Here is a 17901-nt window from a genome sequence, read left to right as displayed (position 1 = left end):
GTACCTATAAAATATGGTAGTTCTTAACATTTGTACTCCCCAGATAAAATCATTATTAATAAATTGGGATGTGTCCTTTCAGACTCTGTACTCATTTAAACACTATTGAGTTTGTGTGCATGTCTGTGTATAATAAAAATATTCATTAATGCCGCTGGTGACACTAAAGTTGTGTGACTGTATACCCTTAAGGGGACTGAATTTCAGGCAAGAAACAGATATGCCTTTTTTATAAACCATCTTGATTATCAGTAGGGTAGATAAACTTTTAAATGCGAGGATTACGTCAGGAAGGTTAGAGAGATGCCAACAATTCTTTCAGCAAATAAATACCTTTGGAATTCTGTCTAGTTGAAACAGTCCTGTGTTCCTACTTTATATTTGGAACCATTTATTCAAATTATTAAACAATTTTGACTTGTTTCTTTAAATTTTAAATTTAAATAAAGTTAAGTACTTTATGGTCGTAAATACTTCAGAGTTCATTTTGGGTATTTCTTTTGGGGTTTAAAAATACATTTTGGCTGGGCATGGTGGCTCACACTTGTAATCCCAGCAATTTGGGAGGCCGAGGTGGACAGATTGTCTGAAATCAGGAGTTTGAGACTAGCCTGGCCAACATGGGGAAACCCCATTTCTACTAAAAATACAAAATTAGCCGAGAGTGGTGGCACACGCCTGTAATCCCAGCTACTTTGGAGGCTGAGGCATGAGAATTGCTTGAACCCAGGAGGCGGAGGTTTCAGTGAACAGAGATTGCTCCACTGCACTTCAGCCTGGGGGACAGAGCAAGATTCTGTCTCAAAAATGAAATAGGCTGGGTGCGGTGGCTCACGCCTGTAATCCCAGCACTTTGTGAGGCCGAGGTGGGCGGATTGCCTGAGGTCAGGAGTTTGAGACCAGCCTGGCCCACGTGGTGAAATCCGGTATCTACTAAAAACACAAAAATTAGCCGGATGTGGTGGTTTGTGCCTGTAGTCCCAGCTACCCAGGTGGGTAAGGCAGGAGAACTGCTGGAACGTGGGAGATAGAGACTGCAGTGAGCCAAGATCATGCCACTGCACTCCAGCCTAGGTGACAGAGCAAGACTCCGTCTCAAAAATAAATAAATAAATAAATAAAACAAAAATATATTTCATTTAGGTGTTAGATTTTTAAATTTACTGCTTTGTCCCGTAAATTGCAAAGTAAAAAATTCAAATTGCCTTTTAAAATATTTAAAGTTAGAAGGCTAGGCACAGTAGCTCATGCCTATAATCCTAGCACTTTGGGAGGCCAAGGCAGGAGGATGGCCTGAGACCAGGCATTCAAGACTAGCTTCGGCAACACAGGGAGACCCTGTCTCTACAAGCTGTGGTGGCACACGCCTGTAGTCCTAGCTACTCAGGAAGCTGAGGTGAGGGGATTGCTTGAGCTCAGGAGATCATGCAGTGAACCGTGATTGAGCCAATACTTTCCAGCCTAGGTGACAGAGCGAGACCCTATTTCAAAAAATAAATAAACACCTAAAATTTAAAAATTAGAATGGTAATCTCTTAATTTTTTTTTGATGATGACTTTAAACTTTAACTCTATAATTTTATTAGAAAAAATTAGAAAAATACATTTTAAAAAATGTATTTTAACATATTTTTAAACAAAAGTTACTTTACATCAAATAGGAAAAAAATTGGATAAACCAAAAGAAAAAACGTTCATAATACCACTGCCATATATAGCTACTGTGTCAGGTAGAAGGTTGAAGGTTATGAGGAGGAAGGATTTGTGGAAGCAAGGTAATTAACAGAGGTTATCTATGGTGCTCGCAGTAGTATAGTTTTTTTTCTATATTTATATATACACAGTACATTGGATAGAAGTATTTTTACTTTTGTAGTATGAAGAAACAGTTGGATTATAAAGTAAAAATAATTGGAGACTAACAAAAATATAAATTAACATATTTGTTAGAAGCTTTTCCAAACTGTTCCTATTCTCTAAAAGTTTGCTTTCGAATAAAATGTTAGAAAAACTATTTCCCTTTGTCTTTGCTATTATTTTGTTTTATTAGATTCTTGAAGAGAAAACAAGATTCAGGGAAAAGTCAGTGGCATATAATCATTAGTTGTGTTTTATATGTGTAACATTGAAGAATGGTTATCATCATGATGCTTCAATTAAGTTTATTCTGGATTGCTTTCAGGCACTGTTTAAAAGGAAAAACCTCATTTATAATATTCACTCCGTCAAGGGTGTCTAAGGGAGAGAATATAGTTATGGGTTCTTAGCTTTTGTTTCGGGATGGACCATTAGAGCCCCTTCCTCATCACTCTTTTCTGCTTATCACTAGAGACAGAAACTAAAACCATAGCTTCAGGCTGCTAAAAGCCTAAAACAAAACAAAACAAAACAAAACAGGACAACAACAAAATAAGGCTGATTGGATAAGCTTGCATCTATACATTCATTCAACCAATACTAAGAGTGCTGCCATCTGTTCAGCACTGTGCCAGGCCCTGGGGGTAAAAAGTCAGGCCACTGACCTTTCCCTGAATCTGAAAAGTATAAAAGGGAAACCTAGTCTAGAAGGTAAAACAGGAAAGTTAGTTAACCTAAAGTGTGATAAGGGCTATGGTATTCATATACGTAGGAGCATCAAATAAGGGTACCTACCTAATCAACACTCCAAAGAGTCCTAAAGGAAGTGATACCTAGATTGAGTTTTAAATAATATGTAACAATTATTGGCCTTTAGGGAATAGGAACAGTTGTTTGGTGGTATAACATTGTAAAAATAAAGGTATGGTATGATGTCAGATGGGAAAGGCAAGGACCAACTCTTAGAGTGCCTTGTATGCCATGGAAAAGGAACTTGGACTTTGCCATATGGCATTGGGGAACCATTATAGGTTTAACTCTGAAGACTGTATAGTGGAGGGATTTATGGGGGATAAGACTCAAGGGAAACCAGCTGTGAGGAAGTGGCAGTAATCCAGGCATTGAACCTGGGCATTAGGAGGGTTGGAGAGAAATGCAGTGGAGAGCCATATGAGAGTGGTGCAGGACTTGTGCAAAGTGTCAAAACCCCTGCTTCCTGATCTCTAATCCCTTTCCTCATTTTTCTTACCAACAAACATGACTTTCAGTGGAGATATTTGTTTACCAAAAGAAATTACCTACTTTTTTCTCCAACCAGTTGTTGATGCCGTGAATTTCTATTAAGAAAAGACTGAATAGTTCTTTCAAATTTGCCAAAACAACTTGACCTTTTTTCCTGTGTGTGTGAGACAGTGTCTTACTCTGTCAGCCAGGCTGGAGTGCTGTGGCACGACCTCGGCTCACTGCAACCTCCGTTTCCTGGGCTCAAGCAATTCTCCTGCCTCAGCCTCCAGAGTAGCTAGGATAGCAGGCATGTGCCACCATGCCTGGCTAATTTTTGTATTTTTAGTAGAGAAGGAGTTTCACCATGTTGGCCAGGCTGGTCTCAAACTCCTGACCTCAGGTAATCCGCCTGCCTTGGCTTCCTAAAGTGCGGGGATTACAGGTGTGAGCCTGGCCAATTTGACCTTCAGTAGAGGTTTAATGTCAATGGAAAGGAGGGTATACACTTTGGACTGATATACAAGATTCAAATCCTGGCTCTAGCACTTACTAGCTGTGTGATCTTGGAAGAGTTATTTAAGCTCTCTGAGCTTGTTTCCTTTTCCGTAGAGCTTAGTTGTGATGAGTTAATGAAACTGTGTGAAGAGCCTGCTCAAAGCTTGGTAGATAGTAGAGGCTTACGTGGTATTTCCCTTAAAGTAATAGAACAGTGGGGCCATATTGCTTTGAAGGGGGTGAAAATTTGTTCTTGGAGAAAGGGTGAAAAAATCTTATCATTAATATATAAAACTAAGATATATATATACAGTACATAAGCAGATATAAAGTATATATGTGTAATTCAGATATCATGAGGACGTGGGGAGGACTAGAAAAATAATGCCTGTAAAGGCTCCTTAGGGGGAGATAATGGAAACAAGGTTGACAAACACTGCAGCAGAGTTAAGTGATTTGCCTATTTAAATTATGAATAACTAGATATGTAAAGTACTAAGAGATGTGATTTTTCTTATTAATCAGTTGGTCAGTTCTGAGGAGTTCACCATTTTGGCACCTATTCAGATTCTTGTGGTTTTTGTTTATTTGGACTAGTCAAGTGCAGGTAGTGAGAAGGGGGAAATGGTAGAACAAGCAGTTCTAACTGTAACTGAACAGTTAGTTGAGATAACTCACTACCTTCAGACCAGCCCTGTTTGGATTCTTATCAAAAAAATTACCGCCGTATATTTTTTTGATATGACTTCCAAATAAATGCTATACTAGAATATTTTAGAAAATATTAAGTACATTTAGGACAACATTGACAATAACGAAATGAAAGGTTATCATTCACAGAAATAATTTATCTAAGTGAGGTTTAATAGTAAGCTCAGCAATCAGAGCCACCACCGGTGGTTACTAATATTTCTTTATTTGTAGACTCTTATTAATATTAAACTTCCGTGTGTCCACCCTTAAATATAGATATTCTAGTAGAACTGCATCATTAGGAAGTGTTTATAAGTAAATGTTTTGATTAACTGAAACTTTAATTGTCAAGTCTTCTAAAACTTACCTACTTTAAGCTGGTGTACTGAAGGTAAGTTTAGCCAGCTGCCACACAAAGTCATATCCTGTTTATGAATGTGAGGCGGGATTAGAACTCTGAGATATTGTAAGTACATAGTGATTAATTAGCACTGTCAGTCATAATTATTCAGAGGTCAGGTCCAACAATATAATCTTCAGGTAGGGAAGACAAAAGTTAACTTTTTTTGTTAAAATTAAAAACTTCCTGATTATAAAAGTAGTACATATACATTAGCAGATTAGAATGTAAACTATAAAGAAACAAATAGAAACAGCCATAGTAACTGTTATGTTCCTGCCATTCTTTATTGATTTCTTCAACAGTGATGATCATTCTTTACATTTTATTTGAAATTTCTTACTGAAATAAGTATTGAAATAGCCCCTTCTGTTTATTTCTTGGTTTTAATATAAATATAAGATTTATATTTACAATTTTGTATTTTACTTTCAAAAATGTATCTTTTCTTTTTTTTGAGAGAGAGTTTTGCTCTTATAGCACAGTCTGGAGTGCAATGGCACGATCTCGGCTCACTGCAACCTCAACCTCCTGGGTTCAAGCTATTTTCCTGCCTCAGCTGCCCAAGTAGCTGGAACTACAGGTGCGCGCCACCACGTTCAGCTAATTTTTGTATTTTTAGTAAAGACGGGGTTTCACCATGTTGGCCAGGCTGGTCTTGAACTCCAGACCTCAGGTGATCTGCCCGCCTCGGCCTCCCAAAGTGAGGGATTACAGGCGTGAGTGAGCCACCGTGCCTGGCTCAAAAATATCTTTTAATAATCTTATCTGTTCTAGTACAGAGTTTACAGACTAGTTTCCTTTGAGCTGGATTGAGTCTTCAGATCTATTTTGTTCATCATAATATTGACTACCTTGACTCGTGGTTTTGTTTCTTCTTTTTTTGAAACAGGGTCTCACTTTGTCACCCAGGGTAGAGTGCAGTGATGCAAACACTGCTCCCTGCAGCCTTGACCTCCTGTGCACAAGGGATTCCCCCTGGCCACTCCACCGCTTCAGCCCTCTAAGTAGCTGGGATGACAGGCACACGCCACCACGTCTGGCTATTTATTTATTTGTTTATTTTGGTAGAGATGGAGTTTCGTCACGTTGCCAAAGCTGGTATTGGAACTCCTGAACTCAAGCTATCCATAGCCCCCCAAAGTACTGGGGTTACAGGCATGAGCCACCATGTTTGTTGACTCATGTGGTTTTAAAGACACTTTTTAATTAGTTCCTACATTTTAAAATTGGGAGAATTCATATTAAAAACTTGAATTTTGGGCTTCTCTTGAAAAGCCACATGGTCTTGAAACGCTAGGCATGCACTCTTCTATGACAGCCCTTGTCAGTGACTGGCACAGTTAGATAGGCCATGCATTTTCTAGTATGCCACAATCCTGTCACTCAGTATCATCTCTCTATGGCGTATCAGGGTGTTTCACTCATTTAGGAGCTCTGCCTTGATGTTTATTCTAGGTTAATCTTTACTAAAGCAGCCCGGGATGGAACTCTTTTGTTTGTTGCTAATACTGTATCTGTTTTTGTCTTACAGGAGAAGATGTATGGTCTTATGCAAAGGGACTTCCTCACATGTTTCAGCAGGGTGGTGTATTCTACAGTATTATGAAGAAAACCATGGGTATAGTTAATTTGATTTTATTCTTAAATAATAGCTCTACTGAAGCTATTTCAAGATTAAGAAAGTTCATATAGTTTTCTACTAAAATATTTTCAAAGTTAATTTTAGGTTTATATTCTTTAGCAGTTTGCCTAGTTAAAATGGATTATTACCCTGACATGGTCAGCTATGTTTTCTGCTAGTATTACTAAAAATCTATCACTTTGTTGCTATTCTTTTCTCATTTAAATTATGTGTATGGGTGTATGATTCTTTTTTTTTTTTTTTTTTTTGAGATGGAGTTTCGTTCTTGTTGCCCAGGCTGGAGTGCAATGGCACGATTTTGGCTCACTGCAACCTCTGCCTCCTGGGTTCAAGCGATTCTCCTGCCTCAGCTTCCCGAGTGGCTGGGATTACAGGCATGTGCTACCACGCCTGGCTAATTTTGTATTTTTAGTAGAGATGGGGTTTCTCCATTTGGTTAGACTGGTTTTGAACTCCCGACCTCAGGTAATCTGCCCACCTTGGCCTCCCAAAGTGTTGAGATTACCGGCGTGAGCCACTGTGCCCGGCCATGTGTATGATTCTTTTTTTTTTCTTTTTTTTTTAGATGAAGTCTTGCTCTTGTTCCCCAGGCTGGAGTGCAATGGCATGCTTTTGGCTCACTGCAAGCTCCACCTCGGGGTTCAAGCAATTCTCCTGCCTTAGCCTCCTGAGTAGCTGGGCTTACAGGCGCCTGCCACCACGCCTGGCTAATTTTTTGTGTTTTTTTTTTAGTAGAGACAGGGTTTCACCATGTTGGCTAGGCTGGTCTCAAGCTACTGACCTCAGGTGATCTGCCCGCTTCGGCCTCCCAAAGCGTTGGGATTACAGGCGTGAGCCACCACGCGTAGCCATGTGTATGATTCTTAACAACTAAAGACAAATTGTGAAATTAGAAGCAGATTTGTTTATAATGCTAGTATTCAAGAACCAGATAATATTTGTGGTGGTGTTGTTATGTTTGGCCATATTTAGCATATATCTGATTGCTTTCTAAGTTCTAGGATACAGCTCATTATACATTTAGCTTCTTTCACGTTGTACATACATTGTTTGTAAAGACAGATTTGTGTACAAGTGTATGTCTGTATCTTCAGAGTGGTCTTAAGAGAGAGGTTGCCAGGCCATGTGTTTGGACTTCACACATTTTTTTCAAAGATTTTATGTTAATGCTTTCGGCCCCAGACTTACCGCTCTGGCTTATATATTTCACCTACCTGGCCATTGTAGACATTAATTGCATAATCTGTTTTGTTGTTTTCATCTCTTCCTCATACACTTTTTTTTCCTTCCAACTTGGTTGTTGTAGAAATATTCAAACATATACAAAAGTAGCAAGAATAATATAATGAACCCCCATTTACCTACTACCCAGCCTCAATAATGATTAGTACATCTCTGTCCCCTTTTTAATTGGACTATTTTAAAGTAGATCTCAGATATACTATAATTTCACCTGTAAGTACATTGGTACATGTTTCCTTTTTTTTCCTTCTCATTTTCTCCTTCGAACTTCAATATGTATTTCTAAAGATAAGAACTCTTTAAAAAAGAAAAATTATTACAGCCTAAAAAAAGAACAATTTTTTTTAATGTCACCAAATATCCAGTCAGTGTTTGAATTTTTTCGATAATTAATGTTGATAATTTTCTAAAAGATGTTTTCTTCTCTTGGTTTTTCTTTAATCAGAGACCAAAAAAATGCCTTGTTTTTTTCTTTTAAGACAGGATTATTGAGACATAAGTTATAAACAGTAAAATTCATCCTTTTCAGACTTACAAGTATACAAATTTTGTATACTGTATATGAATTTTGACAAACACATATATATAGCATATATAGTCATGTAACCAACACCACCACTGTAATCAAGATACAGAATATTTCCATCACTCCAAAAAGTTTTCTTGTGCCTCTTTGTAGTCAACTCTCCTCAATCCCAGGCCCTGGCAACCATTCATTTGATTCTGCCCCTATATGTTTGCCTTTTTCATATTACCATGTAAATAGAATCCTATAGTGTGACTTTTTGTGTCTGGCATCTTTAATTTAGCACAGGAATTGGCAAACTGTGGCCTGTGCGGCCATCTCAAATCTGCTGCCTGTTTTTTTGTTTTAGAGACAAGGTCTCACTCTATCTCCTGGATTGGAGTGCAGTGGCCCAGTTATGGCTCACTGCAGCCTTGACCTCCTGGGCTTAGGTGATCCTCCCAGCTCAGCCTCCCAAGTAGCCGGGACCACAGCCATTTGCCACCATACCCAGCTAATTTTTTGTATTTTTAGTTGAGATGGGGTTTTGCCATGTTGCCCAGGCTGGTCTTGAACTCCTGAGCTCGAGCAGTCCTCCCGCCTCGACCTCCCAAAGTGCTAGGATTACAAGCGACAGATTACAAGCATGAGCCTCTGCACCTGACCTGCTGCTTGTTTATATAATTTATTATTATTATTATTAGTTTTGAGACAGGGTCTTGCTCTATTGCCCAGGCTGGAGTGCAGTGGTATGATCGTGACTCATTGCAGCCTCCAGCCCCAATCCTCTGGGCTCAAGTGATCCTCATCCCTTACCCTACTGAGTAGCTGGGACTACAGGCATGCGCCATCATGCCCTACTAATTTTTTTTAAATTTTTTGTAGAGACAAGGTCTCACTATGTTGCCTAGGCTTGTCTCGGATTCCTGAGCTCAGGTGATCTTCCTGCATCAGCCTCCCAAAGTGTTGGAATTACAGGCGTGAGCCGCTGTACCTGGCTGAATACTTAAAAGTTTTACTGGGACTGAGCACAGTGGCTCACGCCTGTAATTCCAGCACTTTGGGAGGCGGAGTTGGGCAGATAACTTGAGGCTAGGAGTGTGAGACTAGCCTGTCCAACATGGTAAAACCTCATCTCTTCAAAAAATACAAAAAAATTAACTGGGTGTGGTGGTGCACGACTGTAGTCCCAGCTACTTGGGAGGCTGAGACCTGAGAATTGCTTGAACCCAGGAGGCGGAGGTTGCAGTGAGCCAAGATCATGCCACTGCACTCCAGCCTGGGTGACAGAGTGAGGATGGATGGATAGATAGATAGATAGATAGATAGATAGATAGATAGATAGATAATAGAATAGATAGATTAGATACATACATGATGGATTAGATAGATCAGATAGGTGATAGATTAGATAGGTAGTGGATGGATTATAGATAGATTAGATAAATTATCAATTAGATCAGATAGATTATAGATAGATAGATAGACAGACAGTTTCACTGGAGCACAGCCACACTCATGTTTACATGTCTGTGGCTGCTTTCACATTACAGTGGCAGAATTGAATACTTGTGAAAGAAACCATATGGTGCACAAATGTTGCCCTATACAGAAAAAATGTGCCTATTTATGTTTTAATATGCTTTTGAGATCTGTCTTGTTGCATGTATTAGTTTATTCCTTCGTTTTTTAAAAACACTTCAAATAACTAGATTTTATTCCTTTTTGTTGCTGAGTAGTAGTCCATGATATAGATGTGTCACATTTTAAAAGACCTGTAACTGGCCAGGTACTGTGGCTCACACTTGTATTCCCAGCACTTTGGGAGGCCAAGGTGAGCGGATTCCCTGAGCTCAGGAGTTCAAGACCAGACTGGGAAACATGATGAAACTCCATCCCTACTAAAAATATGAAGAATAGTCGGGCGTGGTGATGTGTGCCTGTGGTCCCAGCTACTCAGGAGGCTGAGGTGGGAGGATCAATTGTGTTTTCTTCTAGGAGTTTATAGTTTTAGGTTTTATATTTAGGTTTATGATCTATTTCAAGTTGATTTTTCAATATATCGCAGGGTATGGGTCAAGGTTCATTTTTTAATGTATGGATGCCCAGTTGTGCCAGCACCATTTGTTGAAAAGGCTTTATGTTATCCATTGGATTATTTTGGTATATTTGTCAAAAATCAGTTGACCATGAGTCATACACCTGAAAAGGATGAATTATGTGATATGCACAGTATACCTCAGTGAAATTACTTTTTCTTAAATCAACTGACTATATGTGTGGTTCTATTAGTATTTCTAGAATCTCTTTTCTGTTTTGTTGATCTATGTCTCTCCTTTCTCCAGTATAGCATCCTGATTATTGTATCTTATAGTTATTCTTGAAATCAGTGTGAGTCCTCCATCTTTTTTTCTTTTTCAGAATTGTTTTGGGTGTTCTGAGTCCTTTGTTTATCCATATAAATTTTATTTTATTTATTTATTTATTTACTTACTTACCTGCTTATTTTTTTGAGACGAAGTCTTACTCTGTCTGGAGTGCAGTGTTGCAGTCTTGGCTCACTGCAACCTCTGCCTCCCAGGTTCAAGCCATTCTCCTGCCTCAGCCTCCCAACTAGCTGGGATTACGGACACCTGCCACCGCGCCTGGCTAATTTTTGTAGTTTTAGTAGAGACGGGGTTTTACCATCTTGGCTAGGCTGGTCTTGAACTCTTGACCTCATGATCCATCCGCCTTGGCCTCCCAAAGTGCTGGGATTACAGGCGTGAGCCACCACACCTGGCCTATTTATTTATTTAATTTACTTATTTATTTATTTTTGAGACAGAGTCTTGCTCTTTCACCTAGGCTGGAGTGCAGTGGTGCGATCTTGGCTCACTGCAACCTTTGCCTCCCAGGTTCAAGCGATTCTCCTGTCTCAGCTTCCCAAGTAGCTCGGATTACAGGTGCACACCACCACAGCTGGCTAATTTTTTGTGTTTTTAGTAGAGACGGGGTTTCACCATGTTGGCCAGGCTGGTCTCGAACTCCTGTATTTATTTATTTTTTTGAGATGGAGTCTCACTCTGTCACCCAGGTTGGATGGAGTACTGTGGCACCATCTCAGGTCACTACAACCGCCATCTCCTGGGTTCAAGCAATTCTTCCCTGTCCCAGCCTCCTGAGTAGCCGGGATTACAGGCATATGCCACCACACCTGGCTAATTTTTGTTATTTTTGTGGAGACAAGGTTTCACTATGTTGGTCAGGCTGATCTCAAACTCCTGACTTCAAGTGATCTGCCTTCCTCAGCCTCCCAAAGTATTGGGATTACAGGTGTGAGCCACTGTGCCTGGCCTATCCATATAAATTTTAGAATCAGCTTGATTTCTTCAAAAAGAGTCCGCTGGGATTTTTATTGTTACTGCATTTGAATATACAGGCCGTGCCTGATTTAGGATTTTTTGACTTTATGATGGGTTTATCATGGTATTAAATGCATTTTGGGCCAGGTGCAGTGGCCTGTTATCCCAGCACTTTGGGAGGCCGAGGCAAGCGGATCACTTGAGGTCAAGAGTTTGAGACCAGCCTGGCCAACATGGTGAAACCCCATCTCTACTAAAAATACAAAAATTAGCCAGGTGCAGTGGCATGCGCCTGTAATCCCAGCTATTTGGGAGGCTAAGGCAGGAGAATCCCTTGAACCCAGGAGGCGGAGGTTGCAGTGAGCCGAGATCACACCGCTGGCACTCCAGCCTGGGTGACAGAGCAAGACTGTCTCAAAAAAAATGCATTTTGACCGTGAGTTTATCTGGCTGTAACCCATTGTAAGTTAAGGAGTATCTGTATAGATCAAATTGGGGATAGTTGATATTTTGACAACATTGAGTCTTTTGATTCATGAAGATGTTATATTTCTTGTTTTTGGTTTTATTGAGACAGGGTCCCACTTTGTTACCTGGGTTGGAATGCAGTGACACAATCACAGCTTACTGCATCGTTGACCTTCCTGACTCAGTTGATCTCCCATCTCGGCCTCCTGAGTAGCAAGGACTACAGGTGTGCACCACCACACCCTGCCAATTTTTGTGTTTTTTTGTAGAGACAGGATTTTGCCATATTGCCCAGGCTAGTCTTGAACTCCTGGACTTAAGGCATCTCCTGCCTCAGCCTCCCAAAGTTCTGAGATTACAGGCATGAGCCACTGTGCCTGACCAAAAATGCAAAAATGTTATATTTCTTCATTAAGTCTTTAATATCTCTCATCAAAATTTTATAGTTTACAGCATATAGGTCTGGCACATAGTTTGTTAGTGTAAATCACCATGAATACTTGTTTTTTGGATGATACCGTAAAAGATGCTTCTACAAATGTCAAATTTCCTATTGTTCATTTCTAGTACATAGAAATAAAATTGGCTTGCTTTTTTCTTTATCTTTTGTTTTGTTTTTTGAGATGGAGTCTTGCTCTGTTGCCCAGGCTGGAGTGCAGTGGCACGATCTTGGCTCAGCACAACCTCCGCCTCCTGAGGTCAAGCGATTCTCCTGCCTCAGCTTCCGGAGTAGCTGAGACTACAGGTGCACACAACAATGCCTAGCTAATTTTTTTATTTTTAGTAGAGATGGGGTTTCACTATGTTGGCCAACCTGGTCTCGAACTCCTGACCTCGTGATCTGCCTGCCTCTCCCAAAGTGCTGGGATTATAGGCATGAGCCACCATGCCTGGCCTCTTTTTTTCCTTTTCTTGGATATAGGGTCTCACTCTGTTGCCCAGGCTGGAGTGCAGTGGCGCAGTCTTAGCTCACTGCAACCCCCACAACCCGTGCCTCACCACCAACTGGGCTCAAGCGATTCTCCAGCCTCAGCCTCCCAAGTAGCTGGGACCACAAGCGTGGGCCACCACACCTGGCTAATTTTTGTATTTTCTGTAGAGACAGGGTTTCACTATATTGCCCAGCCTGGTCTCAAACTCCTGAGCTCAAAGTAATCTGCCCGCCTCAACCTCCCAGAGTGCTAGGATTACAGTTGTGAACCTGGGCTAAAATTGTTTTTTTTACTACACCTGGCCTAAAATTGTTTTTTTTTTTTTTTTTTTTTAACATTGCCCTTAATTGCCCTTGTACCCTGTGTGTGACCTTGCTAAACTCACATATTTTAGCAACTTTTAACAGATCGTTGTCTATGTAGATCATCATGTCTTTTGGAAATAAAAGACAATTTTATTAGCAATGGCTAGGACCTTCAGTTCAGTGTTGAGTAGGAATGGTGAGAGTAGACATTATTTCCTTTTTCCATATCTTGGAAGCATTCAGCTTGCAGGTTTTTCAGAGATACCTTTTGTAAGACTGAGGATTGATTGAGGACATTTCTTTCTATTCCTGGGTTTGTTGCGAGTTTATATTATGAGTGGATGTTGAATTTTGTCAGATGCTCTTTTCCTAAATGTATCAAGATGATCATATGGTTTTTCTCTTTTGGTTTGTTGATAGTGTGAATTACATTGATTTTTTTGAATGTTGAACCAACTTTACTTGCTGGATTTAATTTGCTAATATTTTGTTGAGTGTTTTTGTGATTGTGTTTAGGAAGGATAATTATCTGTAGTTTTCTTGTAATGACTGTTTAATCAGGGTAATGTTGGCTTTATAAAATAGCATTGAGAAGCTTTGCCTCCTCTTTTCTTCTGTTTTCTGGTAGATTTTATAATAGTTTTATTTTAACTGGTAGAATTCACCAGTGAAGCCATCTTTGCTTGGAGTTTTCTTTACTGGGCAGTTTTTTAACTACAAATTTAATTTCTTTAATAGAATACTCTTAAAATTATCTATTTCTTCTTGAGTAAGCTTTGTTAGTTTTGTCTTTCAAGAAATCTGCGCACTTCATCCAAGTTATCAGCTGTGTTGGCATAAACTTGTTTCTAATATTCCCCTATTGTTGTCCTTTTAATGTCTGTAGAATCTGTAGTTCTTTTATTTCTGATCTTGGCAACTTGTGCCTCTTTTTTCTTTTCTTTTTGGCTGTCCGGTCTGGCTGTTGATCTTTTCAAAGAAACGTTTGGATTCATAGGGGTTTTTTTGTTTGTTATTTTTCTGATTTCAGTTTCATTGATTTCTACTTTCATGTTTTTTTTTTGTTTTTTCCTTCTTTATGCCTGCTTTAGGTTTAATTCGCTCTTTTTTTCCCTAATTTCTTTATTTTATTTTTTGAGACAGAGTCTCAATCTGTTGCCCGGGCTGGAGTGCAGTGGTGCAATCTTGGCTTACTGCAACATCCGCCTCCTGGATTCAAGCAATTCTCGTGCCTCAGCCTCCTGAGTAGCTGGGATTACAGGCATGCGCCACTATGCCCAGCTAATTTTTGTATTTTTAGTAGAGACGGGGTTTCTTCATGTTAGCCAGGCTAGTCTTGAACTCCTGGCCTTAAGAGATCTACCCACCTTGGCCTGCCAAGGTGCTGAGATTACAGGCATGAGGCACCATGCCCAGCCTACAAATTTTTTTTTAATGTAGGCATTTAAAGCTATAAATTTCTCTCTAAGCATCCCTTCCCTTCCCTTTTTTTTAACATCCTTTTTTTTTCTTTCTTTCTTTTTGCGACGAAGTCTCACTCTGTTTCCTAGGTTGGAGTGCAGTGCCGCAATCTCAGCTCACTTTAACCTCCATCTCCCGAGTTCAAGTGATTCTCCTGCCTCAGCCTCCCGAGTAGCTGGGATTAAAGGCATGTGCCACCATACCTGGCTAATTTTTGTGTTTTTAGTAGACATGGGGTTTTGCCATGTTGGCCAGGCTGGTCTAGAACTCCTGACCTTAGGTGATCTGCCCACCTCGGCCTCTCAAAGTGCTGAGATTACAGGCGTGAGCCACTGTGCCTGGCCTTTTTACATCCCTTTTAAACTTTTTATCTTTCATTCTACTTTTTTTTTTTATTCTTTTTTAAATTCTAATTTCTGACATAAATTGATACTAATCAGTGGTTTTTAGAAGTTAGTATTTAATTAGGATTGATTATGGGGGATTCCAGTAATCTGGATCGATATGCACTGTCTTCCATGCAATTGCAAATAACTTCCTTCAATTGTGTTTTGTGTATGGGAGGGGGTTGAAGGATAAGAGGGTGGCATGGGGATGGCTATCTTTACTATTTTCAAAATAGTTTTGTTTCTAGTTTGAAATTATTTTTTTTTTTTTTTTTTTTTTTTGAGACGGAGTCTTGCTCTGTCACCCAGGCTGGAGTGCAGTGGCCGGATCTCAGCTCACTGCAAGCTCCGCCTCCCGGGTTTACGCCGTTCTCCTGCCTCAGCCTCCCGAGTAGCTGGGACTACAGGCGCCCGCCACCTCGCCCGGCTAGTTCTTTTGTATTTTTTAGTAGAGACGGGGTTTCACCGTGTTAGCCGGGATCGTCTCTCGATCTCCTGGCCTCGTGATCCGCCCGTCTCGGCCTCCCAAAGTGCTGGGATTACAGGCTTGAGCCACCGCGCCCGGCCTGAAATTATTTTTTAAATGTTAAGTGTGGTGCTGAGACAATTCAGTAGGGAAAGAATAATCTTCAACAAGTGATCCTCAGACAATTAGATATCAGCATGCAAAATATTGAAGTTTGATGTCTACCTCAGGTTTGACCTCTACCTCACACCATATACAAAATTAATTCAAAATGGATCAAAGACCTAAGTTTACTTGCTAAAACTAGAAAACTCTTAGAAGAAAACATAGGCATAAAATGTATTGACCTGGATTAGGCATAATCTTAGATACGAAAATAAAAGCATAAATAAGAAGAGAAAAAAGTAAATAAAAAGCAAACTTCTGTGCTACAAATTATACCATCAAGAAAATAAATACACAACCCACAGAATGGGAGAAAATTTTTGCAAACCGTATATCTGAGAATGGATTTTTATCTAGAATATAAAGAACTCTTACAACTAAACAAAAAAGACAAATAACAGTTAAAAATCTGCAAAGGATATGAATAGATTTTTCTCCAGAGAAAATATATAAATGGCCAATCACACGTGAAAAGATGCTCAACATCATTAGTCATCAGGGGAATGCAAATCAAAACAAAAATGGGATGGTATAATACTTCATACTCACTAGTCTGGCTGTGGTCCAAAAGTCACATAATAAGCATTGTAGGCGAGAATATATAGAAATTGGAACCCTCATACACTGCTGGTAAGAATGTAAAAATGGTGCAGCCACTTGGGAATTCTGGCAGTACCTCAAAAGATTAAACGTAGAGTTACTCTATGATCCGGCAGTTCTATTCTTAGGGGTATACTCAAGAAAAATGGAAACATAGGTCCACACAAAATTTGTACACAAATGTTTGTAGGTGCATTATTCATCATAGCCTAAAACGGAAGTTACTAAAATGTCCATCAACTGATGATTGGATAAATAAAATGTGGTATAGCCATACAGTGGAGTATTATTTGGCAATAAAAAGTAGTAAAGTATTGGTACTCAGTACATCATGGACAAACCTTGAAAACATTATGCCATATGAAAGAAGCCAGTCACAGAAGAGCATATAGTGAAATATCCAGAATAGGAACACTTAGAGAAACAGAGAGTCAATCAGTGACTTCCCTAGGGCTGAGAATGAGGTAGAGGGAATGACTGCTAAGGTTCAGGGTTTCTTTTTGGGGTGATGAAACTGTTCTAAAAGTTCCAAACTCTGTGAATACGCTAAAAGCTGGCCATGCACAGTAGCTCATGCCTGTAATCCCAGTACTTTGGGAGGCTGAGACGGAAGGATCTCTTGAGTCCAGGTCGCAGCAAGCTATGATGGCACTACCACACTGCAGCGTGGGTGATAGAGGGAAACTCTGTCTCCAAAAAAACTACATATATATCCCAAACCATTTGGTTATACACTTAAAATAGGTGAATTGTATGTGAACTGTATCTCAATAGAGTGGTCATATTTCTTAGAATGTTGCATGTGGTATTTATCATTAAGAGGTAGTTTAGAGCTCTGGAGTTGAAACGTGATAGTTCCCTTGACCCCTTGGAGGGGCTTGTGAAGGGGTTGGCTTGCTTACTCAGCCCGCAGCTCTCAACCCTTCATGGGACAGGCAGCAGATACAGGGGCCTGGACGAGTGCTTCTGGACACCGGCAGGAGTAGAACTCTGTGCGGCCCTGCAGCAGCGTCTAGCGGGGTACCTGTGACCCCCAGGGCCCCAGAGGGCATGTGTTACAGTGTGCTGTTTTAACTTTCCCCTCCACTGATAGCATGTTTAACAGCTCAGTGGAGGGTCAGGATGACAGCCTTTTGCACCCACCCTCTTGGTACCCAAGTTCTTGTCTGGCATCCAGAAAGAATCAGGTTGCACGAATAAATTGAAGGGTGCTGAATGTGGAGGATTTTGAGTGGTGGAAGTGGCTCTCAGTGGGGTGGGGAGCTGGAAAGGGGATGGAGTGGAAAGGTGGTCTTCCCCTGGAGTTCAGCTGTCCCCAGCCAAACTCTTCTCTGAAGTACCCCCGTCAAGCTATCCCTCTGAAGTCAAGCTACTTCTCTGTGACATCCAGCTGTTTTCTTCTCTTCTGTCCTTCTCTGCCAGTCTGCTGGTCTGCCTGGGGTTTTTATGGGTACAGGAAAGGGGGCAGGGCAGGCCAAAAAGCAACATTTGAGCGGAAAAACAGGAATACATGTTCTCACTTTGGGCCGCAGGTCTGGGCTTGAGGGTAGGCCACCACCAGGGACCCTGCCCTTTTCTGCCTAGTATTTCACCACCTCCTTTCTGTATCAGAGTCAGAACATTGGAGATCAAATTCTGGATGCATTGCACTCTGACTTCTAAGTGTCAGTTTATTTGTAAAGTGAGTATGATAATGTCGGGGTGACTGTGAGG

General features: G+C 40.3%; 1 protein-coding gene across 1 annotated transcript in view; it reads left to right on the top strand.

Moving 5' to 3' along the window:
• VCPIP1 (valosin containing protein interacting protein 1) overlaps window positions 1-17901 on the top strand; it is a 39479-nt gene that overhangs the window by 9397 nt on the left and 12181 nt on the right. Inside the window, 1 exon segment of the mRNA NM_001260931.1 lies at window positions 6204-6290. Within this exon segment, the coding sequence (NP_001247860.1) occupies window positions 6204-6290 (87 nt within the window).

The sequence above is a fragment of the Macaca mulatta genome, chromosome 8 (assembly GCF_049350105.2).
Source record: "Macaca mulatta isolate MMU2019108-1 chromosome 8, T2T-MMU8v2.0, whole genome shotgun sequence".
Lineage (NCBI taxonomy): Eukaryota > Metazoa > Chordata > Mammalia > Primates > Cercopithecidae > Macaca > Macaca mulatta.
The sequence above is the reverse complement of the archived record's forward strand: the minus strand, read 5'-3'. Positions and strand labels throughout refer to the sequence as shown.